The sequence below is a fragment of the Mesoplodon densirostris genome, chromosome 10 (genome assembly GCF_025265405.1).
Source record: "Mesoplodon densirostris isolate mMesDen1 chromosome 10, mMesDen1 primary haplotype, whole genome shotgun sequence".
NCBI classification, from domain to species: Eukaryota; Metazoa; Chordata; class Mammalia; order Artiodactyla; family Ziphiidae; genus Mesoplodon; species Mesoplodon densirostris.
In genome coordinates, this window is record NC_082670.1 from 20225241 (window position 1) to 20252429 (window position 27189).

Below are 27189 nucleotides of genomic sequence, written 5' to 3' on the forward strand. Positions count from 1 at the left end.
AGATCAGCTGTTATCCTGATGGGGATTCCCTTGTGTGTTATTTGTTGTTTTTGCCTTGCTGCTTTTAATATGATTTCTTTGTGTTTAATTTTTGACAGTTTGATTAATATGTGTCTTGGCGTATTTCTCCTTGGATTTATTCTGTATGGGACTCTCTGTGCCTCCTGGACTTGATTAACTATTTCCTTTCCCATAGTAGGGAAGTTTTCAACTATAATCTCTTCAAATATTTTCTCAGTCCCTTTCTTCTTCTCTTCTTCTTCTGGAACCCCTATAATTCGAATGTTGGTGCGTTTAATGTTGTCCCAGAGGTCTCTGAGACTGTCCTCTGTTCTTTTCATTCTTTTTTCTTTCTTCTGCTCTGCAGTAGTTATTTCCACTATTTTATCTTCCACCTCACTTATCCGTTCTTCTGCCTCAGTTATTCTGCTATTGATCCCATCTAGAGTATTTTTAATTTCATTTATTGTGTTGTTCATCGTTGCTTGTTTCATCTTTAGTTCTTCTAGGTCCTTGTTAACTGTTTCTTGCATTTTGTCTATTCTATGTCCAAGATTTTGGATCATCTTTACTATCATTATTCTGAATTCTTTTTCAGGTAGACTGCCTATTTCCTCTTCATTTGTTAGGTCTGTTGGGTTTTTATCTTGCTCCTTCACCTGCTGTGTGTTTTTCTGTCTTCTCATTTTGCTTATCTTACTGTGTTTGGGGTCTCCTTTTTGTAGGCTGCAGGTTTGTAGTTCCCGTTGTTTTTGGTGTCTGTCCCCAGTGGCTAAGGTTGGTTCAGTGGGTTGTGTAGGCTTCCAGGTGGAGGGGACTAGTGCCTGTGTTCTGGTGAATGAGGCTGGATCTTGTCTTTCTGGTGGGCAGGTCCACATCTGTTGGTGTGTTTTGGGGTGTCTTTGGACTTTTTATGATTTTAGGCCACCTCTCTGCTAATGGGTGGCGTTGTGTTCCTGTCTTGCTAGTTGTTTGGCTTAGGGTGTCCAGCACTGTAGCTTGCTGGTCGTTGAGTGAAGCTGGGTGCTGGTGTTGAGATGGAGATCTCTGGAAGATTTTCGCCGTTTGATATTATGTGGAGCTGGGAGGTGTCTTGTGGACCAGTGTCCTGAAGTTGGCTCTCCCACCTCAGAGGCACAGCACTGACTCCTGGCTCCTCAGTTTGGGATGATTCGTTGTCTATTCGTGTATTCCACAGATGCAGGGTACATCAAGTTGATTGAGGAGTTTTAATCCGCTGCTTCTGAGGCTGCTGGGAGAGATTTCCCTTTCTCTTCTTTGTTCTCACAGCTCCCGGGTCTCAGCTTTGGATTTGGCCCCACCTCTGCGTGTAGGTCGCCAGAGGGCATCTGTTCTTCGCTCAGACAGGATGGGGTTAAAGGAGCAGCTGCTTCAGGGGCTCTGGCTCACTCAGGCGGGGGTGGGGGTGGGGGTGGGGGGGAGGGGCACGGAGTGCGGGGTGAGCCTGCAGTGGCAGAGGCTGGCGTGACGTTGCACCAGCCTGAAGCACGCCGTGCGCCCTCCTGGGGAAGCCGTCCCTGGATCCCAGGACCCCGGCAGTGGCGGGCTGCACAGGCTCCCTGGAAGGGCGGCGTGGACAGTGACCTGCGCGTGCACACAGGCCTCTTGGCGGTGGCAGCAGCAGCCCCAGCGTCCCACGCCCGTCTCTGGGCTCCGCGCTTTCAGCCGCAGCTCGCGCCCGTCTGTGGAGCCCCTTTAAGCAGCACTCTTTTTTTTTTTTTTTTTTTTTTTTTTTTACGGTATGCGGGCCTCTCACTGCTGTGGCCTCTCCCACTGCGGGGCACAGGCTCCGGACGCGCCGGCTCAGCGGCCATGTCTCATGAGCCCAGCCGCTCCGCGGCATGTGGGATCCTCCCCGACCGGGGCACGAACCCGTGTCCCCTGCATCGGCAGGCAGACTCCCAACCACTGCGCCACCAGGGAAGCCCTAAGCAGCACTCTTAATCCCCTCTTCTCGCGCACCAGGAAACAAAGAGGGAAGAAAAAGTCTCTTGCCTCTTCGGCAGTTCCAGGCTTTTTCCCGGACTCCCTTCCGCACTAGCCCCCTTTAGGCTGTGTTCACGGCGCCAGCCCCAGTCGTCTCCCTGCGTTCCGACTGAAGCCTGAGCCTCAGCTCCCAGTGCCCCCTCGCCCTGGCGGGCGAGCAGACAAGCCTCTGAATGCCGGTCGGCACCGATCCTCTGTGTGGGAATCTCTCCGCTTTGCCCTCCGCACCCCTGTGGCTGCGCTCTCCTCCGCTACTTGGAAGCTTCCCCCTCCGCCACCCGCAGTCTCCGCCCGCCGGAAGGCAGATTCTTTTAACCACTGGACCACCAGGGAAGTCCCTCGCTGGGTTTTCCATATCATTGTAGGCTTGTACTTTCAGAAGATGTCTTACTGTGAGATTTCTAGAAATGAATCTGCATGTGCATTTGGCAGGCACACTCTGGCACTGGATTCTGTGTCCTAGTTAACAGATCTATTTGTCTCTGGCTGTTGCCAAAGTCCAACCCACGTCATCTCATCAGTACCACTATTCACTTTTATAAAGTGGTCTTTAAAAGAAGCAAATCTGATAGTCACTCTTCTGTGTAAAATTATTCAGGGGGGTTTGATTGTCATTAAGATAAAAGTCCAGATTCCTTGGCCTGTAGGGCTCTTCCCGGTCTGCTGCACCCACATCCCCATCTTGGCTCCAGACACCTTGCCATCACCGTCGTTTACTTCATCACTATTCTTACTCACGGCGCCTCCACACGTCTCTCCTCGGCATCCACCTGTTTTGGCCTAGTTAACATCTTTCTCTCTCACGCCTCAACTTACGTGTTACTTCCAAGGAGACTCTTCCCTGACTGCATCCCCAACCCAGCCGAGTAAATTTACTCCCCTGGTTATATGTGCCCTAATCCCACACTTCCCATTTGCCGTGTTCCTCAAATTTGCAGTTGCTGTTTAAAGTCTGCAAAAGATCATAGCTCCCTGAAGCAAAGTCAGCATTAGTCATTTTAATGCTCCTTATAAGATGTGAAAGAAAAATAAATGCAACATACTCCATTCATTCATCTTACAGATACAGTTTTTGGTGCCTGTTGCACACTAAACACTGCTTTTCGCCATGGGGATATAGCAGTGAGTCCCTGCCCTTGTGGAGATTCCATTACAATGAGGTAGAAGAGAATAAACAGGTCCATGGTATATTAGGTGATAAGTTCCATAAAGAAAAATAAAGCCAGGTAAAGGGCTAGAGACTGTTAGCAGGAGGTGAGACGAGGGGCATCCTGGAGATAGGGTGGTCGAGGAAGGTCTTTCTGAGGAGGTGACCCTAGAGCAGAGACCTGAATGAAAAGAGAAAGTGGGAAGGCCTGGGGGGAAGGTGATCTAAGCAGAGGGAACCATGCGTGTGAGACTGAGGCAGGGATGCACTGAGCTTGTTGAAGGAACAGCAAGAAGGCCAGAGTGGTAGGGGAGGTGCGTCAAGTGGAGAAAGGCAGGGAGAACGTCAGAAGGGCAGAGGGAGGGCATGTTGATTTTTCTTTTTCATTGTGAAACACCTTAGGTTTATTAATTAGTAACACATATCTGATTCTTAGCCAGAATATGGAGCTGGAGGGTGTTCTTTCATACTGAAAAGTCAACTACATAATATGGTACATTATGTGCAAATGTAAATACTGAAGAACTCTGCAAAAGTTTAATCAAAATCTGCTTTCAGTTTGTTAATGATTTCCCAAGAAAATCACTGAGGGAGATACAGCAACCTCGTGAGAACATCATAAATCTCTTCATAATTAATTTTTATAATGTCAGTTTTGATTATGTTGATCCAACTAATGCAGTGGTGGCAGGTTGGGTAAAGGCAAAGGTTTATTTTTAGTTTCCCCAAATGTTGTCTCACTTGATTTAGGAGGGCTTGGGAATACCCAAGAATTATCTTCCAGAGAATTTCTGCCGTAAGAATTGTGTTCCTGAAAGTTTGTGCCATCGTGAGGAATGGATCACTCATGATCTGTCCATGACTGGAGAGCTGCTTTCTCTGATAAAACCTTTGCATCTCCTGGTAAAGGGGAAGACGTGGTATGACAAAGAGTTTTGCCGTTTGGTGAGAGAGGGGCCTGTCTTTTGTACGTTGCAGTAAAATTCGTCAAGTGCAGTTTTGTACTGTCTTTCCCAAGGTCTTCCATGCATCCTGCTGGGGCGCAAGCTTTCTTGATTGCAGTTGGGGTTTTCATCTTTCTTAGCAGTTCAGCTTGTACTTGAGTCACCAGATGTAAATTAGACATTTCTCTCTTCAGTTCCCAGTATGCACTTTGCATATTATCACTTGAAATGCTTAGTCTTTGGAGATCTCTGCTCTTCAGATTGTCTTCCTGAGATGGATACGTTTGTCTGGCTTTTTGTAGCTCTATTTTGAGATCTCTACATTCTTTCCTCATCAGTTCCAGTTCTTGTTCCAAACCATGGATCTTCAGGTCACAGCTCAACTTTTCCACCTCCCAGTTGGATGAAGGTGGATTTAAATTTCTTATCACCTGCTGAGTTTCCACCTCTGTCCTCAGCTGGAGGAGTTCTACTTTAGATTGTAGCTGTTCATTCAATACTTTCAAAGATTCAGAGTTGTCTTTATTCATTTTATCCAATTTGCTCTTCAAATTATCTCTGTCAATGCAAACCTCTCGATATGCATGGTAGGCCTTATTTACTTGTTCTCGTCCCACAGAACTTGTTTCTTCATCCTTTCGAGCTCCTATAAGCTTTTCTTCCAAAACTCTTATTCTTTTTTTTAAGAAAGAGTTCTCTTTCTCTGAATCCTTAAGTCGTTTTTTGATGTCTTCATATGCAGTGACAAGGGCAAAATGTGAAGCAACAGATTCATCTCCTGAATATATTGAGACTGGAGTCACTGTATCTCTCCTATGGGCTTTTTCATGATTCAGAATGCAGATATCATCTTCTACCAGTGCATCCATGACAGCCCGAACACAGGCTCCGTGGGGCCGCCCCAAGGGCCGCCGAGTTTCGATTCCCCAGCGTTTGGAAACGGACCGAAAACAAACCGGGTCGCTAGGGGTCACCGCGGGCTTCCTGTTTCCTCAAAGACAGCTCCGCTTCCGGGAACGCCGCGGAGGGACTCCCATTTCTCCCGCCTCGGTGGCGCCAGGGCCGGCGCGGCCAGCCAGTTGGCTACGGCCCGGGAGGCTCTGGAAGGAGGGCCGAGCCAAGGCCGAGGGCCGAGCCGCCGCCGGAGAAGGCCGGTCAGCGCCCGCCCTAGCCCAGCGCCGCGCAGGCATGTTGATTTTGTGGCGCATGCTAAGAGTTTGGGCTTGTTCTAAGTGTGATAGGAATCTCTTGGAGGCTTTTGAGCCCAAATATAGTAAAAACTCCAGTAGTCGCCAAAATATCTTGTGCGACATAGACCAACCCTGGACATTCTCAGAAGGTACTTCCAAAGACCTTTGCAAATTCCCCAATTTGTGACTGCAGAACTCTTTCCTGTTATTCTCCCAAATTACTTTTGTTAAGAACTATTTTTATGTACATATACTCACTTTACAAGCTAAGTCTATCTTATGCTCACTCTAATATTTTTCTCTAAATGCCTATTTTAAAAAAATAATTTTTAGAAATTCCTTTCTGATAGTTTCAGCATATGCAATAATTCTGGTTGTAATGAGATCTGAGTAGAAAGTAGTGAGCTAGGCTTGCCCCCAGAGCAAGATTCAGAGCAGTGTCTCACCAGAGTCACAAATGACATCTCCAGGTTTCCTGGAGAAGAGTTGAAAGATGTTCATTAAATCTATGAATATCAGAGGTTTCCCTGTTCTTGTATAGTTGGAGTTAATATTTACAATGGTGAATCCAAGATAGGAAAAGCATTTTTCTTTTTTAAAATAATACCAGACTGTCTCAAGAATAGTCAGATATTACCATACAGCCTTTACCCAGATTCTTCAAACAGCAACATTTTAACATATTTACTCTATCATTCTGTCAATATATACTTTTTTTCCAAATCATTTGAAAGTAAACAAAAAATGATGCTCCTTTACATCTAGATATTTCAGTATATATTTCCTAAAAACATGTATTCTCTTACATAACCACAGCTCCAGAAAATTAACATTGAAACAACACTATTTTCTAATCTGGACCCTGGTCAGGTTTCACCACTCAGCTCAGTAGAGCCCTTTGCCTCATTGAAAATCTTGGATCGTGTGTTGTTATATAGTTGTCACGTCTCCTTAGACTTCTTTAATCTAGGCCAGTTTTTCGATCTTTGTCTTTCATGACCTTGACGTTCACAAAGAATGTAGGTCAGTTGTTTGGCCCTTGATACTCTTTCTTCATTATTAGATTCTGGTTACACATTGTGTCAGTGTGTTCCTCACATTGAATCCCATCAGGAGACCCTTGATGTCAGTTTGTCTCACTACTGGTGATACTAACTATGATCAATTGGTTAAGGTGGTATCTGCCCACTTTCTGTCCTGTGAAGTTACTCTTTTTCTCTGTGGAATTAAGTATCTTGTAAGAACTCTGCTATTCATCAAATTTGTACCCTCTCATTTTTTTTTAATTCAAGTATAGTTGATTTACAATGTTGTGTTAGTTTCTGCTGTACAGCAAAGTGATTCAGTTATACATATATAAACATTTTTTAATATTCTTTTCCATTATGGTTTATCATAAGATATTGAATATAGTTCCCTGTGTCATACAGTAGGACCTTGTTGTTTATCCATTCTCTATATAATAGCTGACATCTGCTCACCTCAACCTCCCACTCCATCCCTCCCCCAACCCCCTCCCCTTGGCAACCACAAGTCTGTCCTCTGTGAGTCTGTTTCTGTTTTTTAGATAGGTTCATTTGTGCCATACTTCAGATTCCACGTATAAGTGATAGCATATGGTATTTGTCTTTATCTCTCTGACTCACTTTGTATGATAATCTCTAGTTTCATCCATGTTGCTGCAAATGGCATTATGTCATTCTTTCTGATGGCTGAGTAATACTCTATTGTGTACACATACCACATCTTCTTTATCCATTCCTCTCTCGATGGACATTTAGTTTGTTTCATGTCTTGGCTGTTGTGAATAGTGCTGCTATGAACATAGGGGTGCTTGTATCTTTTTGAATTATAGTTTTGTCTGGATATATGCCCAGGAGTGGGATAGCTGGATCATATGATAATTCTATTTTTAGTTTTCTGAGGAACCTCTGTACTGTTTTTCATAGTGGCTGCACCAACTTACATTTCTCACCAACAGTGTAGGGGAGGGTTCCCTTTTCTCCACACCCTTTCTAGCATTTGTTATTTGTAGACTTTTTCATGATGGCCATTCTGACCTCTGTGAGGTGGTACCTCCCTGTGGTTTTGATTTGCAGTTCTCTAATAATTTGCACCCTCTAGTTTTAGCATCCACTAATTGATCCAAAATGGATTCATGTCTGAATCAAGTACTGCAGTGATGATTATCACATGGTGATTTCTAATTCCGTCACCCCTCCTCCTTTTATTCTTTGTAGAATAGAGCCCTCCTTCTCTCCCAGTTATTTATTCATCTGTATCAGTGTGGACTCATGGGGTCTTTCTTTAGGCAGTGAGTTATAATCTGTTACTACTGTCATTATTTATCTTGGTGTTCAAATCGTTCCTTTCATGCTAACTTCTGAGTCCTTTTGACATGTCCCCATCAGTTTCAGTGCTTTTTTAGCCTCTGGCACATCAAGATGTTCTAGGCATCTTATTTTTAAGGAGTAGATAGACTGAACAGTGGCAGAGATGAAGAGTTTGAAAGGCAGGTACTTAAACATACAGTACTGCAGGGCACGCCCAGAGCAGAGGGGGCATTAAAAATCCAACTCTTAGACACTTGTCCCTTCCCTTAATCTCCTAGGGATTAAGGTCTCACACTGTGCTGTGTGTGTATTTTAATGACACATAGAATTTTGGACTTGCTTACCTCTCAAGTTTATCACATTTTAGCATTCCCAGACTTTTGATTTATAAGGCATTACAGAACCAGTCTATAGCAAAAAAACGACGGTAATCTGGGTATGCTGAATCTCATTTAAACATAATTTTTACTTAATAAATTAGGGCCTTCGTTTAGGATAACTGGAAATGTGTTCATCCAAACAGTTAACTCACATTAGCACTTGTCTTCTTGATAAATTATGTCTAACATCGAATTTCATGTCTAAAAGGAGGCAGATTTCTTTTTCGTATGTGGCTTGAATTTCCATCAGTGGTTACTGATCATTTTGGAGGAAACTGAGCTCCCAGTCACTGGAGACCAAGCGGTTGTTGATAATAACGAATGGCATTTCTGTAGCTGAGACTCCTTCCATGTGGGAGATTAATATAAATTCTGTGATTCTCTACATTCACACATGACCTCAAAAGCATCACACTGCAAAAAATAATACAATTCTGAAAACGACAGTGAGGGGAATTCCCTGGCAGTCCAGTGGTTAGGACTCTGGGGGCCTGGGTTTGATCCCTGGTCAGGGAACTAAGATCCTGCAAGCCACGCAGCGTGGCCACAAAAAAAGAAAAGAAAAGAAAATGACAGTGAGGGAGAATATTCACTGTAAGTCAGAGGTTCCCACACTTTCTTGGTTCATGATGCTTTTAGTGTCTTAGTAATTTTTTTGCAGCATCCCTAGACCAAAAGTTTCTTTCATTATGTTAGAGTTTCTGTCATGTTACCTTACAGTTTCCTTTAGGAAGAAGGTAGGTCACAACAATTTAAGAGTAGCAGTTCCCATGGTATCCCACAGATGGCGCTGTGAGTTCCTCGAGAATTTAAAGTGTTCTGCGGTGCTGTCATGCCAGGACACCGCAGCTCACAGTTTGGCAAATGTGGCTATAAGCAAAAAATTTAAATTAAGTTGTATGTCCTATGTAATTATAACTATTATAACTATTAAAATTTGTGTGAATGTAAACAGACCGGAAGGAAACACAAAGTAAAAGCAGTTAATGTGGGTTCACTGATGATCGTAAAATACTCTTAAATCCTGTTTTCCTTCTGATTTAGTTTCTGACGCTTGGTCTCTGGGTGCTGTTTGTTCTTAGTTCCTATAGGAAAGAGCAGTACAAATAACAGAAGGTTTCTTTTAAACTCTGGGGCAATGATAAGTTCAGGAAATTTTATCACTAAGGAAACTAAGCTTTTGTGATGGAAATGAACTGTGTGTTCTCTTTCAGGACCATAGAGTGTTTTGGCTGATCACAGGAATTATGTTTATGGGAAGTGGCCTCATCTGGAGGCGCTTGCTGTCATTCCTTGGACGACAGCTAGAAGCTCCTTTGCCTCCTCTGGTATGAAGGGTCTGGTTCACAGCAGTACTGCAGAGGGGCTACAGTCCTGGGGGCTTAAGCTGTCATGGGCTTTGTGACCCTGAGCAGGTTACTTAATTTCTCTAAGCCTCGCTCAGTTTCCGCATCTGCCACCTGCTTCATGTAATTAAAGGGAGAATTAGATAATGTGTGTAATGCACTTATGAGCACAGGGCCTGGCACAGTAAATAAGTTAGAAATTTATTCTGTGTGGGACACTGACAAGCATTGTACGTTTAGACAGATGTTAGTAACTTTCTGGTGCAGCTTTTGTCATAACCAAAATTGAAATGTAGAAAACATGTATCGTGTATAGGAAAACATGTATAGGAAAAGATACACAGGTTACCTCTGTTTCTTAACGTTTCTACTTATAGTTTATACCCCTGGAGCAAGTACTCAAGACACTGATACATGGCTTGCAGTCCTTTCCTCGTTTAGTGGGTAACGTATTGTTTTACTGGTGGCTTTTCTTTTAACAGACACAACTAAAATTACAAATTTTTCTGCTTCATTTAGATGGCCTCTTTACCAAAAAAGACACTGCAGGCAGACAGAAGGATGGAAGTGAAACACAGCTTCAGGCCGGATGGACTTGAATCAAGCAGGAGTGTCCTAACAAACCGTTAGGCACAACCCGGTGGAAACTGCATTATTTTTTTATGGTAGTCACAGGAAAATTCTGATATTCTTCTATTTTCTTTTATAAGAGTCAGAGACTTGGGGGGGAAATCACTGACATTTAAATTACAGTGTCTGATGTTAAAAATATGGCAGTCACAGTACTAGAACTTAATTGCATTTTCAGGATTCTGAGTAAAGAAACAAAGCGCTTGCTTTGTAAAAGGCCAAAGTTCTATTTCCTACAAACTTAAGCTGTTTTTAGAGACATGTAAGACATGGAGAGATTAACTTAACACAAGAATAGATTGTGGTATCAATTTTATTTAATTTATACATGTCAACAAAAGTGCAACCTCATGCCAAATGAAGCCTGGAAACTTGACAAGCCCACAGTTATGAGAACAGGTAACCATAGTTCTTAGTACAAGGAATCACATTCTTGTGAATTTGTCACTCTCAGGTGACTGAAAAGCTAGCAGAATATATATTAACCTTAAAACAAACTCTGGGAGTTTGTGCTTTAAACCAGTCTTTGACATAACCTAATTTTCTTGTATTTGCCCCCTTTTTATATAAGGAATAAAAAAAAAGAAATGAGTTTAATGTCAGCTTTATATAGATTCCAGTTAATCAGAATTTTACTTCCTCAACCAATGAAACTATTTTTCTTTGCTTGACTATAATTAAAGCTTTTGGAAATTGAGCTGAAAGAATTTCCATTCTATTACTGCTTTATAGCTGTTTTGGTCATTCCCTGGTTTTTAGAACAGATAGACATGTCACCCCAAAAAGGAAAATATATGTAGCCTAGTTAATCTATTTGCCTACACCTCAGAGGTTGACAGATGGGCTTCCTAAAACAAGAGGGTAGATAAACTTTAAAATTGTGATACCTTTTTGTTTTCACAATCAGATTTGGGTTTAAAACAAATGACTGATATTTGTATGTCTCAAAGCTCCTATCCTGGGGCTTCCCTGGTGGCGCAGTGGTTGAGAGTCTGCCTGCCGATGCAGGGGACACGGGTTCATGCCCCGGTCCAGGAAGATCCCACATGCCGCGGAGCAGCTGGGCCCGTGAGCCATGGCTGCTGAGCCTGCGCATCCGGAGCCTGTGCTCCGCAACGGGAGAGGCCACAATGGTGAGAGGCCCATGTACTGCAACAACAACAACAAAAAAAAAAGCTCCTATCCTACTTAACATCTTCTGCCTCTTTTAATGTTGGGTTTATAAACCTGGATGAACTTTTTGGCCAACCCAAATTATTTTCTGGAGGTTAAGTACAGTTATGCAATAGAACATGACAGTTATATCTGCCTCCAAAAGATGCATAGAAGATTCTAGAGTGTTCAGAGCAGCTCTTGCACTAGAAATTTAGTAATAAAATAAATATGTATACCCTGATGTTGTTGGAGGATACCTGATACCCTAATATGTCATATGAGGGAGTTTAGGGGTCCATTTACCAGGTGGTTTAGTGCTAGGAATAAAAATGCTCTTCTAGTAGCTGATTTGAAAGAAAACAAAGTTACAAGTATTAAGTTTTCCTTGTTCCCATGTCTGGTTATGAGAGGACATTAGAATAGCATGAAACAGGCTGGGCTTGTCTTGGAGCACACTTTATGGTGTGGTTGTTGCAATGTGAATAGCATCATACATCTGTTTGATGATTTCCAAGATGAAGTATCTTTGACAATATTTAGATTTCACAGGGCACTCTTCTTTGGTATGCCTCAGAGCGCTCTGCTGATATTTTTGATCTTAGGTCATCACTGTAAAATAAGGTAATAAATATCATTTAACTGTGACATATGAAGAATTGGAAGTCCAGAGGGCCAAATTTGATTTGGTTAAGATCAGGCATAGGATAGAAGTTTGGTCTTTTCTTCTTTCTGATGTTGCTTAGTTTGTGGGCTCACATAAAGTTTTGATGAGTCATGTCTCATCAGTAAACGGGAAAATAAATGCAACTACCTCATAAGTCTGATAAAGGGAAGGTACTAATGGTTTATTAACTTCTTGAAGGTGGTTAAATCAAGTATGATTTCCAGATGTCAGCTAGCTCTGCTTTGGTGATAGGTAGCAGGATGCTTCTTATATTAAAGAGACGGAGTACATAAACTATTTGTAAGTAAGGTGAAAGAATACCAAACATTGTTATGAGTAAGCAGGCCGTCGTATTCTGTTTAACATGTATAAGTACAAGGAATGATATTCTTAACAGATTGCCTTTGTAAGGCCTTTAAGAAAATGTGGCAAGAATAGACGTCATTAAGATGCTGTTAACACTTGCTTCATCCTTGATAAAGACTGATAACCACTAAATAGTCATATTAAAAAGCTGTTTGTTTTGGTGAGTTATTCCAAGAGTTGTACAAGCTTTATGTTTTGGAATTGCAATATTAAACTCACTTTAAATTCAGGATTTATTGTCATTACCTTAGTAATATCTATGCAGATGGAGCACGGAATAGGGAATTCAGAGATCTGAGTTAATTCCCAAACTCACTTCAAATCTCTGTAGGTCTGTGATACAAAGGCATAGAGCAATTCCAGTCTTGAAGCCTTGATGAAAGTTTTGGCATATACAGGTAATAGATAAAAATTGCAAATATGTAAATGTGTTCTGATATCTTAAAGGTAATTTTGAGTTAAATTGTTTAAGTTCAGATTTGTGTTCAGGAGAGATTAAGGTATTTTTGTTAAGTATTTCAGAATCAATGTTTAGAACTACAGTTAATACTTAGTAGAGTGAAAATTTAATCCACCTATTAGGATAATACATTAGACTGTCAGGCATTAGACTTTTTTCCTGTATGCTGGGTTTTCACATACTTGCCATATACACAGAAATACAATTTATATAATTTTGAATATGGGGTTAGTATGGTTTAATATCCTATATGAAAACCTGCTTCTAACACTGTAAATTTTAACCTTCTACTGCTGCTGCTTGCTATGTGGTATGTTCAGGCATTGAGAAAATAAAATCCTCAGGTAAAGAATAATCATGTTTAAACATAGGCCCTATCATTTAGTAAAGCATAACACTTTCTGTAATAATGGCAATATGAAGGTATGCATCCTTCTAATCCAATAGTGAAAACATGCCTTCACTAAAATGCAGTGTCATTAGCTTGTTCTACACTCAGACTTCTCAATTCATAAAAGCTCATAATTACAACTAATTTCTGGTCCCCTAAAAATAAACTTCCTTTTAATTAAAAATAATTCTTCAAATAGGTTGAGCTGCCCAAATAGGCTGAGCTGCCAATAATTGTTAACCAAAAACCACACGGTGTTTCTGTGTGCTTTTTGCTGTGCCATAGGGGAACCATGCAGCTAGTATACCTCTTTAAGAAAGATGAGCCAGTCCCAGGAGTGATCCAGAGGTCCTATCTAGGTATGTGCCTGTTTATGCTGTTTTCCTATATACATACTCACCTTATGCTCACAGTTGTAATTCTACTAGCTTTTCCTTGATTTCTGATTTAGCTTACTCTTCAGCTGAATTCCTGTCTCCTTTGACCAGTCTCTGTACTGTCTCTAGAGAAGCTAAGAGAAGGGCTCTGGTCATTTTTTATTTTCTCCTGCTTTTTAGTATCATTTCACTAGTGTCAGAAGAAAGAGGTTCTACCCTGACTGATAATCAACTAGTTACTGTTTATGGATAACAATGCCTGCAGATTTTTAGTGAAGCTGAAATCCTATGGTATGTTTCCTTTCCCTTAAATATGCCACCCTTCAGGACTGGCAGATGAGATCTACTCTGCTAAAACCAGCCCAGAAACAAGGGCGGCCAAGGCCTGCTTCACTCCTCTTGGTCCCTTGCAGCAGCCTCCGGCTCAGGACAGATCTCTCCTCTTTCTGCTCTAGTTCTGTTGGCACAGCTTGTGGCAGCCTAACGCACCCAAGGCTTCGTGGGATGACTTCAGGCCTGTTCACTAGGTTCATCTGCTGTTAGAACAGTCATTTCTCCGAAAGCATCTGAGGGCGCAGTAAGATGATGTTTTCCTTTTTATATTTGTCTTTCACTATATGAAACATTGAAAATACAATCATCCTCATAAGAAAGGACCACATCATTTGCAGCATGATTTTGGAGTTGTGAGGTTATGCCTCACCCCTTACTTTTCTCCTCCTTTCAGTTTGATTGGAATGGGTCACCAACTTTAAAAGGACATTTTTAGGAAGAATTGTGTTAGAGGTTTTCCTAAGAGATAACCAGAGAGGGGCCTTTCCAGTCATCAGAAAGACACAGGTACTCATGTGGAAGAGGAAATAGGTTGTACGGCAAGTCTGAGCACAGGAAACAAGTTAGGAATAAGTTTAGGTACAAAGGAAACAAACTTTGGAAGGGGACATGACTAACCAGAGTCTTTGCTGTTTCACATGCTTCTGATGTTGTCCACATTTACTGTATCCTATTTCCAGATAGTTTGGCTGTTAGTGTGTATGTCTCCACCCCCAGGAGCCCCACCTGTGGTAGGATCTACAAGGCTCCACTGGATGCACCACTCTGTCCACCAGAACGCTCACCCTGGAGATGACTTGGCATGAGAGAGGGAGGGGCAGGTTAGGAGAACGGAGTGAAACCTTTAATCTTGGCCGAGGCTGTAGATGTGAAGTGCCCCAGAGAGTCGGGCTCCCAGAGAACTCTTGCCAGCAGCAATGACAACTTGGTTCTGTAGGGGACATAAAACAGAATTCATTTTCCATTCATAACATCTATTAAGTTCCTGCTGTAGTCCAGGCATCATGTTTATGCTCTGGAAATATAAAGATGAGTAAGACATTGGCCAGGGCTTGAGCTTAAATACCCCCCTTTGGCAGATCTGTAGGTTCAGAAAACCACAGCTGAGGAAGTTCTCTCTAGTCCCTTCTCTGAAAAGTGCATCCATGCGTGTTTATTCAGCATCCGAGCTATGGTGCAGTGTAGACGGCGTATCTGGAGTAATGAGACTTCCACAAACAGGCTGGCCTTTGTCAGTGTGTTCACACCACCTTCTCTGCCCCTGCTGCCAAAAATATTTTAGGAACTGTCTTTCAAAATGGTCTAAGCTTGTACAAGTTTTTAAACATTTTTTGAGGTGGATTTTAGTTTTGGAAACTACCAGGAGTTTTTCTGGACCATAGCTGATAAATGAGGTGTAGCTGATCAAACTGGCTGGTAGGGTTGTGGTAGAGCAGGGTATGACCATAAAATGACCAGCCCTTCTGTGATGCTGCTCATTGACTTAATTTTGAAAACTACCAATGGTATCCAGAAATAAAGGCTAACATATTGAGCCTTTACCATATGTTAAATACTGTGCTTAACCCTTTGCTTGTATCTTTTTAAATACACTAGTGTCAGATAAGAGGGAAAATCTCAACTCTTATTGATGGAATTACTCATTTACTGGATTTGCCTGTAGTTTGGCTGTGATCTACGTTTCCTCTCCATTTCCTGGTTAAACCATCTTCATGCCTAATATCAAGTCTTGCCCTCTCTGCCCCGTCAGCCTACTCCTATTTCCAGATCCACTCAGGCCCAAGGGGCCCTGCAAGGCCTTCCCTGACTCCACCAGCATAGACTTCCATTGATCTGACTGCTTTTGGTCATCCTAAATGGACCTGCTGGTCTTACAGGTGTTTCATTTTTCCACTTAGACTCTAAGAACCTGGGGGCAGGGACCAGGTCTCAGGTTTGTCTGCCTCTCTGGTACCCAATGTAACACTGCTCCGCCAGGGCCCTCGGGCTGACTGAAGGCAGCCCCACAGGAGGTTTCAGAAACACAGTGGCAGTACCACTCAGGTAAGTGCCGAGTCCTCCTGGTTCTAGTTGAATACTTAATGCTCACATAGAGAAAGGAGTCTTCAAAGTCATAACTTTTACTTAAGTAAAAGGCCACCCACTCTGATCATCCTCAGATTGTGTCCATTTTTTAAATGTAACCTTTGATTTATCTTTACACTCAGAGTGCTTTAGGAGCCCCCAGTCTCAGGTATGTGTTGGGAAAGTGGAGTAATGTTACTATTGACTTGTGAAATGTAATTAGGAAGATGAATTTGCATTGTTATACGGAAAGGAATCAAATATACTTTTAGATGATCTATACCACCCCCCTTCAGTTGGTATAAATAATGGTTGAGTATTTGCTTTCGAGCTTGCCTATAAATGAGTTACAGCAAGGGCTACTTGAACTGTTGGCCTGTAGAGGGCAGTTTCACCACAATTCTCACAAGCCAGAGCAAGGGCCACAACACCTACCTGGTTCTATACTCGAAAATCTTTGAAGGCTTCCCTAGCCTTTCATCCCATAGTTCACTTACTCTTTACCATTTAATCCTATACTGATTTGCATTTTATTTAACTTCCCATGTGTATAAATCTTAACTTTATCTCTCTCATAGCCTAGCATAATTCCATACAATGTCATATCCTAAAATAAATGAGTGGAATCAGTGGTTTCGCTGTATATTTTTAGATAAAACCCATTTAATCTGTTGTATCTATTAAAAATATAAAATGTGCATACCCCTTGACCTAGCAGTCTTCTAGGAATCTTACCAGCAGAGAAATTTGCACAATTCTAAAGATACAAGAATGCTCACTAGAGCATTGTCTGTAATAGGAAAAAAAATGGAAATAACTATGAGAAATAACTGTCTGAGAAAGTAAACCAAAGAAATAAAATATGGTGCATCCAGACAATTACTATGCAGTCATTGAAAAGAATCAGATAGTTCTATATGTACTTGTCTGGAAGGAGGCATTAAAAGACAGTTGCATGTGTATGTTTCTAAAGTCATACAAAAACAGTCTTATAGAAAAAGAACCAAAATATTAACAGTGCTTAGCCAGTAAGGGCAAGGGTCGGCATACTTTTCCAGTGAAGGGGCCAGGATAATACGTTAGGCTTTGTGGGATGTCAGTCTGAGGCAACTGATCAACGGTATAGTAGCAGCTGTAAAGAAAGGAATGACCATGGCTATATTCCATTAAAACTTGAGACACTGCAAGTTGAACTTCAAATAAATTTCTTGTGTCACAAAATATATTTTTTGATCATTGCAAACATGTCAACCATTTTTAGTTCATGAGCTATACAAAAACGGGCAGCCAGCGAGAGTTGACCCACAGGCTGTAATTTGCTAACCCCTGCTGTAGAGGATGAAGTTGGAGGGGTAGTGAGGGAAACTTTTCACCAAAAAATGATGGGATTATGTGTGAGTGTTTTTTGTGTGTGTCCCTCTATTTTTCAAATAAAAAGATCTAAAATACATACAAAATTAGATCATCCCCAAATCCCAGCCTTAGAACATGCAGATATCAAAGTGGTACAGTCTTGGTACTCACCTTTTTCTTTGACCTCACAGTGATTATAGAGCTCCCAAACCTTGAGCCTGCCTGGAAAACACAGTCTGTTAATAGCCTTTGAAAACACACCATGGGGCTTCTCTGGTGGCACGGTGGTTAAGAATCTGCCTGCCAATGCAGGGGACACAAGTTCGAGCCCTGGCCCTGGAGGATCCCACATGCTGCGGAGCAACTAAGCCCGTGCACCACAACTACTGAGCCTGCGCTCTAGAGCCTGCAAGCCATAACTACTGAAGCCTGCGTGCCTAGAGCCCGTGCTCCGCAACAAGAGAAGCCACCGCAATGAGAAGCCCACGCACTGCAATGAAGAGTAGCCCCCACTCGCCGCAACTAGAGAAAGCCCACGCACAGCAGCGAAGACCCAACACAGCCAAAGATAAATTTATAAAAAAAAAACCATGTTATTTTATCAACTTGAAATAAGGGGAAGGTCTGCTTTTTTTTTTCTTTTGGTAGTTTTTCATTTTTTTCAGAAGGTACTTACTTCAGGAGAAATCAATACGTATTGGGCCTGAAAGAAAGTGATGAGAAAGGGAGATTATTAATGTTCATGGGGTTTTTTTTAAACCAATTTTAATTACACCCTTACACTCACATTTCTTCATTTTAGAGAAGCCCTTTGTCACCAGAAATTCCACTTATAGTTTAGCTCAGAAAAATAGATGTATAAAAATGTTTATATGTGAATATTTATCTTACTATAACAGCAAAAATTTGAAATGGACTAAGTGACTAATAATAATCACTTAATGATTAAACTGGTTTATCTACAGATAAAATACTAGGTATCTGGTAGATATATTGTATAAGACTATAGGAAGGCATAGAAAACAAAGTTATATACAAAATCATGTACAATATGGTCACCACTGTTAGTAAGATACACACAGTGTAGTGGTTAAGAGTGCACTTTAGAATCAGCTCTTGGTTCAAGTCTCTGTTCTGCTATTTCCTAGCTGTGTGACCTGTAACAACTTCCTTCTCCAATCTTCAATTTCTTTATAATGGGTATAAAATACCAAATTAATAGCTTTGATGCGGATTAGATTTTTTATGTGTAGCATAGTGCTAGGCACAGTGAATGCACAATAGTAGCAATTAAGTTCATAGCAAAAAAAATACTAGGATACACATCAAAAGGTTAATAGATGTTATCTCTGTAGAGTAGAATTCTAGGTAGATTTTAATTTTCTTTGTACTGTGTATTTTCTAATATTTTTACAATAAACTTTCATATTTTGCAATTTAAAAAGTAATTTTTAAGTTTAAAAATAACAGCCAAGTGTTTTAGACCCAGGAAACTTAGGGAAACCTACCTGAGAAAAGGAATAAAACAAAGTAATGAAAGATGAAGTAAAAAGATTGGGAGTCTTCATGAAACTCCAATGGCCGTGGCCTGTTTACTTCTGCCGTGGGCTTCTAACCAAGCAGTGGCTGGCTATGACCAAGAACCAATATGACCCACATCCAGCTGCAGCTGTGGGGGTGAACACTGCAGAACTGCCAGCAAGCAGGCAGCCTGAGCCTACAAACACAAGCAAGGGATTGTGTCCTGACCCCAGGTAAGGGGCAGGTTACCTGAGTTCAGGTAGAAACTAATAAGAGTTCTATAGTGGACATAATTTATTAAGGCATCAGCAAGTAGCCATCCTTTCCCAGCATGGTATGGAATTGTGTACAAGAACAGTTACCTTTTCTTCTGGACATGGAGCTACCCATGATTTGCATTTGCCTGTCATGTCGCCGAAGGTGACCTGTTTGCCATTATACACATAGACACGGCCATCTTCTCCCCCCATCAGTCCAGAGGTTACATCTGTGATCCTCAGTGGGGCTGCCATGATGATTTCATCTGTAAACAATGAAAACCAGCAGCAGGAAGTATCTACTCGCTGTCATTGTTCCACTACACTACTGGATCCTGACCCAACCTTGAACAAATAATATTAGTACTTCTTTTACCAGGTCTGTCCTGATTTCATTCCAACGTAGTCAGAGGCTTTTGTTTTCTGTTATCATTCATGAATAGTAGTTGATGTGGGTGGCATTCGTGTCACCATGTTCAAAAAGTACTCCTGTACATGCGGCTCTGGTCTTGATTCATTATGAGGGTAGAGCCTAGGTGATCCGATTAGGGGGACTCACCAATTAAGCAAAGGACTCTCTTACTGGCCCGAGACACTGTTCCTTCCTACCTAAGCCATCGTTATCCAGGTCACTCAAGTGCAGAACGCCACCAAATCGGGAGAAGCGGCGGTCTCCACCGAAGGTGCTAAGCAGAGAAGGCTGCGAGTCGGGTGGCAGTTCATACATCCGAGTGCTTCCACCTTGGTGCAGGGTCGTGGTCAGGAATGCCATCTTAGCCACGACATCTGAAATAAACCAGAGTACAGTAACGGCTGCCATCACAAGGACGAAAACAGGACACAGAAGTTATAGGTTACTTTGTTCATTGACTTTCAGGATTACTGTGAGATAGTCAAATTTGTGAATGCCAAGGTTTTTTTTTTTTAAATATATGATCATTATAAAAGGTGTGGGAAACACCCCATAAAAGTATAAAGAAGAAAACGTATATAAAGCATATATTTCTTTCTGGACAATGATATATACTTACATATACATACACACATTTTAATGGGGGTTTTTGCAGGTTATAAAATTCTTTTTAGCTCAGGCCATTTTTAACTTTTTGCTTTTATAATTAATACTATGATAAATATCCTTCCCCGTAGTTCTGAGTAGTTTCTGAGAACAGATTCTTAGAAGGGGCCCATATAGCATTGGGTTTGGGGAATGGCTCTTGCCATTTTGCCAAACCTTTCGAGAAAAAGTATATCTATTTACATTTCACAAGCAGTGTGTGAGTTCCCATCTCACTTCAACCTTGCCATCATTGAGTATTCTTTTTCATACTGAAAGTACTTCATAGTTTTTAATCAGCACCCTAAAATCCTCACTGAATATTCAAACTTGTGTATAGTGGCCACAGTCTGACCCAGAGGTCCTGCCGAGGCAGGGGACAGGGTGAGAGGGACAAGCCTAACTGTCCTACTCAAACTTGCCCTGAAAGTAGATCAGATTTTTCACATTTAACTTAATCTGTCCATAGAGCTGCGATTCCCCAACTATACACTGAAACACTTCAGCAAACTCACAGGGATACTGCAGGTGTCTTGAACTTTTGCTAGTAACACAATGACATCTGTCTGATGCCACATGACCTACCTGCTGGGGGTGGGTCATAGTTTCAACATTAGATCCCTATGTTCCTTTCAATGATGTCACATCTTTGCAAAACTGGGATTTTATCATGATGGGTTGTTACGGTAAAATGCAGGTACCACTAGAAAATCAGTGTGGATCGAAATGAGGATAGCGGTGTCTAATCTGATTCCAGGGTTTGAGAAGTAGTACAGTACCCCAAAGGAGCTAAGCTGTCAGGACATAAACACAGCATCTGCAACCTATTGAGTCACACAGGGCCCCATACTGAGAAAGGCCCTGTGCTTGGCTTTATGCTCTCCTGTTAAAAATTATCCAGAATTTCAGGTAACAAATTTTAATTTTGTCTGGGCCCCTCAAATTATGTAGCTGAAATACAATCAAAATACAACTAAAAATAGGAAAATCTGAGCAAGATTGGTGGATTATATCTGTTGATAACCCAGTTGTGACACTGGTTATGGTGTGCAGATTATCATCATTGGTGAAAACTGGATCAAATGTAACATGACCTCTATTATTTCTTACAACTGCATATGATAATTATCTCAAAAAGCATCATTTATATATCATATATCATGATATATATAATTAACCTTTTTATTTTGTATTTTATACAATATTTGATAATGGAGAAAATTATTAAGGTAGTAAAGGGACTAAAACTAAGAAAATTGGGGAAGCTCTAATTCACAGCACTCTGGGAGCAAGAGTGGTGAGACAAAATTAGTAATGTGTGTTGCAAGAGTTTAGAAATCACTACCTAGATTATGTAAAGGAGAAAAAAAAACTTCCAAAGCTGAGTCAGCAACTTTCTGTTGTAATGCTTTATCCTTACTCATGCAAGGAAAGATTTAACCATTCCTTTGCCCAATCCACTTCTACGTATTATTCAAATATATTGTATGAAACGAAAATCTTTCTGAAAAATAATTTCACAATATGTAGTAAGACTCTTAAGATTAGGCCCTCTAGCAATAGGATGATGGTAGTAAATGTTGGCATGTGCATATGGAAAAAATGTGATACAGGTATCAAAAGTAATGTTTTAGAAGAATATTTAACATGAGAACATGCCTAAGATATAAAATATTAGGTGTGAAAAAACATGTATGCGTTTAAGCTTTAAAATATCTGGATAAGGGGTGATTTTTTTCTTCTATATACTTCCTTATATTTTCACAAATTTCTACAATAAGCATAATTTACTTTTATACTCTTGGAGGGAGTAGATTTTTGTTTTGTTCTTTTAACTCACCCATAAATTAAACAAAATAATGTTTTATTAACATACACCCTCAGAGTGGACCTATTCCTGGTGAACTGGTTTATAAAATTTGCTCCGTCTCCAAGCTCAATGGGATAGGAGCTTTAAAAACACACCAAGTTACTTTCACGTGTGATTTTCAGCAAACCTTTGAAGTAGATATTATAAGTTGTGTTTTGCGTTCAGGGAGTTCAAGTAACTTCCCCAAGGTGACCCAGCTTGCTATTAATGAGAAAAGGAAATATTCAAACGCAGGTCTGTCTGCCTTCATATCTCCTAACTTTCCCCCAATATGACTTGGTCAAGAAGCCACATGACTAAAAGGAAGCAAGTTTCATGGCGGGCGACCTACCTTGAGTCGGGGCCCCAACCAGCAGTACTTGTGTACGGGTCCCATTCATCATCACATGGCCGCTGGACAGGGAGGTACCCAGTTTCCCCATTTCCTGTGAAATAGCAGTAAGTCAATATAGTACAGCTAAGAAAACTCTCTGTGGTGTCCACTTTCCTGGCGGGGGGAGGGGCTGTCATACCTTATCTCCAGAAATGGTAAACCAGCTTTGACAATTTGGCGGGAAATATCCAGATACCTGTCCAGGGCTCTGTTTCTCATCACGAGTGTGGAACAAATGGTCCAGACTGGAATGAAGCATACTGGTCTTAGCTGATGGGGCACAGGATTCAATGCTGGCCAGGTATTGAGGTCCAAGGAAAGACAACCCACATCTTCCCCACCCATGCCCCCCTCCCTGTGTGCTCCTGGGTCCCTGTGATCCTAGGCACGAGTGTGGGGTGCTTTCAGAATGAATCCCAATATCAAGGCTCTCCAGATGTGAGGTTCACCATTCTACTTCCCGACTGACAAAACAGAGGGATGCCTACCGTTAGGGGCTGAATTGTGTTCCCCCAAAATTCATATGCTGAAATCCTAACTGCCAGTACCTCAGAATGTGACAGCATTTGGAGATAAGGTTTTTAAAGAGGTAATCATGCTAAAATTAGGTCATTAGGGTGGGGCCCTGACCAATATGACTAGTGTCCTTGTAAGAAGAGGGAAAGACACCAGGGATGGGTGCACAGAAAAGAGGCTGTGTGAGACACAGGGAGAAGGTGGTCGTCTGTAAGCGAAGGAGAGGCGCCCTAGAAGAAACCAACCCTGCTGACACCTTGATCTCAGATCTCTAACCTCCCAGACTATGAGACCATCAATTCGTGCTGCTTAAACCACACAGGCTATGGTACTTTGTATGGCAGCCCTGGCAAGCTAACCCATCTCTCTTTTAAACGTCTAAAAAGGAACATTTGCAACCTTGCCCCAGAGCCTTAGCGTTTCCTTGAAAGGTAAGAATTTCTTAGCTGCTTCCTCTGAACCCCACACTCAGGGGGCTCCCACAGCTACAGGCACCTGTCCCTTGAGCTCACTGGTCCCTGGGCCCCAACATCAGTGCTCACCTACTGGCGTTCTTCCAGGTCGGGCTCCCAGCCAACAGCAAGGTCCTGTTGTTGACACTGACACCATGAAGGGAGTATCCTAACCAGGCGAAGTCCTCCTCGCCTCTCACCATCCAGTTGGCCGCCTCCACATTCAGCTCTTCTACACAAGACAACCAGTGCCTTTTACTTTATGTGGAAAGACTACCAGAATGGAAAGAGTGGGCCCCTTTTGTAGGACAACGAGAAACGGGTTCACTGGGCTGAGTTTTTGCCACAACTCTTTTATGTGCCCCCATGCTGTCCCCAGGGCCCCAACGTCAGAAATGGAACTCACGCTTCATATAAGCAATGCATTTCTAGAGCTCACTTCTGTGGAGTGGAGGATGCTATTTAAAAAGGGCCTGGGGCTTCCCTGGTGGCGCAGTGGTTGAGAGTCTGCTTGCCGATGCAGGGGACACAGGTTCGTGCCCCGGTCCGGGAAGATCCCACATGCCGCAGAGCGGCTGTGCCCGTGAGCCATGGCTGCTGAGCCTGCGCATCCGGAGCCTGTACTCCGCAACGGGAGAGGCCCGCGTACTGCAAAAATACATACATACATTTTTTAAAAAGGGCCTGTTATGAGTTTCCTGGCGGTCCAGTGGTTAGGACTCTGTGCTCTCACTGCCAAGGGCCCGAGTTCAATCCCTGGTCGGGGAACTAAGATCCTACAAGCCACACAGCAAAAAGGGCCTGTTAGACAGTTAGAGCATCACTGGGATGCTTGAGTGTTTCTACTCTTCCATTCCACAGAGACACTATAAGGATAACTATCGCCCCCTCCTTTGGATCTGGACCTACACGCTGGATCCCTCTATGTTTATTCAGTGAATCTATCCATATCATTTGCCAGAACATCTGCAAGAATAAGAGTGTTAGAAAATTTAGGTGAAATGCTATGCAATGAGGAAAATAGGACAAAACCCCACATGCAAGAGAAGGCACCACAGACTAGAGCAGTGGAGGTCTCCGCCCATTCCACCCCCAGCCAGCACTACCTTTGTCGCTGTGGCTGGGGCCAGAATAAAATGCAGCCACAATTCCCTTCTGTTTCCCTCCACCTGGAGCAAAAGGGGAGCCAATCACCAGGTCAGGTTCACTGTCTCCATTCACATCTGCGGCCAAGAGTGTCCAGCCCAAGTTACAGTAGGTGTCCTAAAGAGGAAACAGGGAAACACGTCTTACTCAGCCCTTGAGGCAAGTAGGATATGGCGAGTTCTAGTTTTCTGTACCTGTCAGAGGTGCTCAACATACCGGGCAAGAGATGGTGACGTTGGGGGAAGAAGACAGTCTTCCTTGTTTGGAACCGAAGTAGATGTACACCGCACCCTAGGCAAGGACAAACCACAGGGCGATCGGTAAGACTGGGTGGTGACCCGAGAACCTTAAATGATAGCAAGACGAAGGTGACTGATGATGAAATAAATCACCATCAGAGCCCGGTAGGGTCAGGAGCTTAGTTACTGCCAGAAGTCAGTGTCCAGTCCTGTGTATTGGCCACTTCCATCAGACTATTAGAGCCCCCAAAGCAGAAACTGTCATTTTTATCTTTGCCTCCCCAGCGTCTTGCTCCGGATCTGCCATCCATAATTGTTCAGTGTATTTGCAGAATGACCTACTCGACTCCCCACCCCTTCAAGGCCGAGCTCAGTTTCTGGCTTTTCAACGAAGCCCTCCCCCGGCCCAGCCCATTATTTCTCTGAACACTAACACGTTGTGTCAGACTGCTTACTTGCCTTGGGATGCAGCCTGTGCTGTTATCGTGTTACGAACTAGTTCTCAGTTCTCATAACTTGCCTGTCTCCATCCCTACTCCTCCTACATGCCTTTATTTTCCATAGTGAACCGAGGACTGAGTACACAGTGATGGATAAGACCAACCTCTCTCTGCCCCAAAAGCTGGCCAATTGGCGACTGTGACATCACAGCGTGGGGAGCTACAAAGGGGCAGCGAGCACAGGACAACGAAGCGTCTCCTGAGCCAGGGATTAGATCACACTTCCTGCAGGAAGTGACATGTCACCCCTACGGAAAAAAGGGGAGAAAGGGCTTTCCAGGTAGAGGGAGCTGGGGGAGCACCAGTCCTAACGTGAGGGCACCTGATGGGTCTGGATGACAAATTGTTCACAGGACTAGAAACAGGGTGAGGAGGGAGAGCAAGAGGTGAGCCTGCAGTGGGAGAGGGAGACGAAGGGCCTTTGACTCCACTGTCACTCGCGGTGCCGGGCTACGGTGTGGAGGACTTGTGGGAGGTAAGCCCTGTGGGCCAGGACCCAGGATCTCTGCTCTCGGTAAGAAAAGAGGGAACCTGCTGGGTTCCTCACATGAGAGGAATGATCCAGGAAGTCACCTTCCTTCTGTGATGACAGGAAGCTATGGATTAGCTGGAATTTCTACCTTCCCTATCATTCAGCATCCCGGGGGAGGGGGGAGGGAGAGTACAGTACCTGGTGGAGTGCCACCCGTGAAGCCCAACTAAGGCCAGGGAGGCAGGAACAGGAGCTGCCAGGTAACCGGAGTCCCATCAAGGACCTGAATGGGGGGCTGGGATCATCTCCCCACAAAAGCTCTGCCCGGCACCCCTGCTGCCTGCTTTCCTCCGGGGCCTCCGCTCAGTGTCTCCTCCCCTCCCGCCACCATCACCCCCAGCAGCCTCCTTACTGTGTACGTGAGCTTCTCGGAGCCCACTGAGGGGGCTCCCACGGCCAGGTCAGGCACGCCGTCCTTGTTAAAGTCCAGCACGGCCACGGCAGAGCCGAACCGACCTGAGGGCTGAAGAGGCACCAGTTACTTCCCCTGGGCTGAGCCACAACCTCCAGAAGAGCACACCTGACTCCCTGGGGGACCCCACCCAGCACCCCAGGACTGAGGAACAAAACTGCAGCCGCCTGTAACACACCCATGACCCGCCAGATGGGTAGCTCTGCTCTAAGGATGTTTTTGGCTCATCTGTCTGCCCCGAGGGGAAGATGAGGTGCCGGAGAGAAGAATGTCGGTTCTTAAAAGTTCTAGGTTTTCAGAAAATGGTCTGGTGTGTATCATGCCCCACGTTAAGGCCCAGACTCCTCTTGGAAAGTATCCAAGATAATAATCACATAACAGTAGCTGTCAAATACTCAGGATGCTCTAGAGCCATGCTGTCCAGTGCAGTAGCCACTAGCTAAATGTGGCTATTACTTTTAAATTTAAATTACCTAACATTAAACCAAAACAGTTTTTCAGTTGCACTGGCCACTTTCAAATGCTCAAAAGCCAAAGCACTTAGTAGCTCCCACACTGAACAGCACAGCTTTAAAGTATCTCCATCATCACGGAAAGTTCTATTGATGACAGTGCTGTAGATACTAAGCACTTGACATGGATTAATGTACATACTTTTACTACTCCTACTTTTGTGGTTTACAGATGGAAAATTCACTCCATTCAGGGATAATTTTCTTCCAAGGTGGATTTTCTAGATCTTTCATCTCCTACTGTCTAGAATGAGCCTTGACCTAAAAATAACTCATGAGCTTCTCCTATTCTTTCACAACTTATCTAACAATGAACAAGAGTCTTGCACAAGTGATGCTTGCCACATAACACACATGCCCCAGAACCCACATCTGTTATTTGTTGGCTAATCTCCCTATACCTGTGTGCAATGGCATTTGAGAACACAGCCTCTTTCTACAAGGCAGGAACTTGATAAACAAGAGAGGACTGCCCCGGGACACAAGCACACTGGGGCAGTATGGGGACCAATGAGTAGGGGTCCCTGCCAACTGAAGATGGGTTCGTTTCATCACCACCAGCTTTACCATCGAGCCCTCCTGCAGGGTAACCATCATTCCAAGAAAAGCACAGCATTCTAAAAGTAGGCAAATGCTTATCTATCTTAATCTTCCACTTAATA

General features: G+C 43.0%; 3 protein-coding genes across 13 annotated transcripts in view; 1 reads left to right on the forward strand and 2 right to left on the reverse strand.

Annotated features, from left to right (window-relative positions):
- The window catches only part of MRS2 (magnesium transporter MRS2), a 103000-nt gene extending 89533 nt beyond the window's left edge, over positions 1 to 13467 (forward strand). The window contains exons 10-11 of the mRNA XM_060110692.1: positions 9216 to 9329; positions 9867 to 13467. Of these exons, the coding sequence (XP_059966675.1) occupies positions 9216 to 9329; positions 9867 to 9977 (225 nt within the window). The 3' untranslated portion in view covers positions 9978 to 13467. The remainder of the gene's footprint in view (positions 1 to 9215; positions 9330 to 9866) is intronic.
- Positions 3659 to 5105, reverse strand: LOC132497150 (5-azacytidine-induced protein 2-like). The gene has a single exon (XM_060110112.1). It carries the CDS (start codon positions 4965 to 4967, stop codon positions 3996 to 3998), a length of 972 nt encoding a protein of 323 aa, XP_059966095.1. The 5' UTR covers positions 4968 to 5105; the 3' UTR covers positions 3659 to 3995.
- GPLD1 (glycosylphosphatidylinositol specific phospholipase D1) overlaps positions 10289 to 27189 on the reverse strand; it is a 93600-nt gene continuing 76699 nt past the window's right edge. For 10 of the 11 annotated variants that reach the window (XM_060110686.1, XM_060110684.1, XM_060110682.1 and 7 more), the window contains 11 exons: positions 25956 to 26066; positions 24549 to 24623; positions 24293 to 24449; positions 23277 to 23418; positions 22358 to 22463; positions 22177 to 22270; positions 19528 to 19704; positions 19024 to 19184; positions 17817 to 17843; positions 17312 to 17362; positions 10289 to 14654 (listed from right to left, as the gene is read on the reverse strand). In XM_060110686.1, the coding sequence (XP_059966669.1) occupies positions 14568 to 14654; positions 17312 to 17362; positions 17817 to 17843; positions 19024 to 19184; positions 19528 to 19704; positions 22177 to 22270; positions 22358 to 22463; positions 23277 to 23418; positions 24293 to 24449; positions 24549 to 24623; positions 25956 to 26066 (1188 nt within the window). In that variant the 3' untranslated portion in view covers positions 10289 to 14567. The remainder of the gene's footprint in view (positions 14655 to 17311; positions 17363 to 17816; positions 17844 to 19023; positions 19185 to 19527; positions 19705 to 22176; positions 22271 to 22357; positions 22464 to 23276; positions 23419 to 24292; positions 24450 to 24548; positions 24624 to 25955; positions 26067 to 27189) is intronic. The other variant, XR_009533602.1, reaches the window with a different exon arrangement.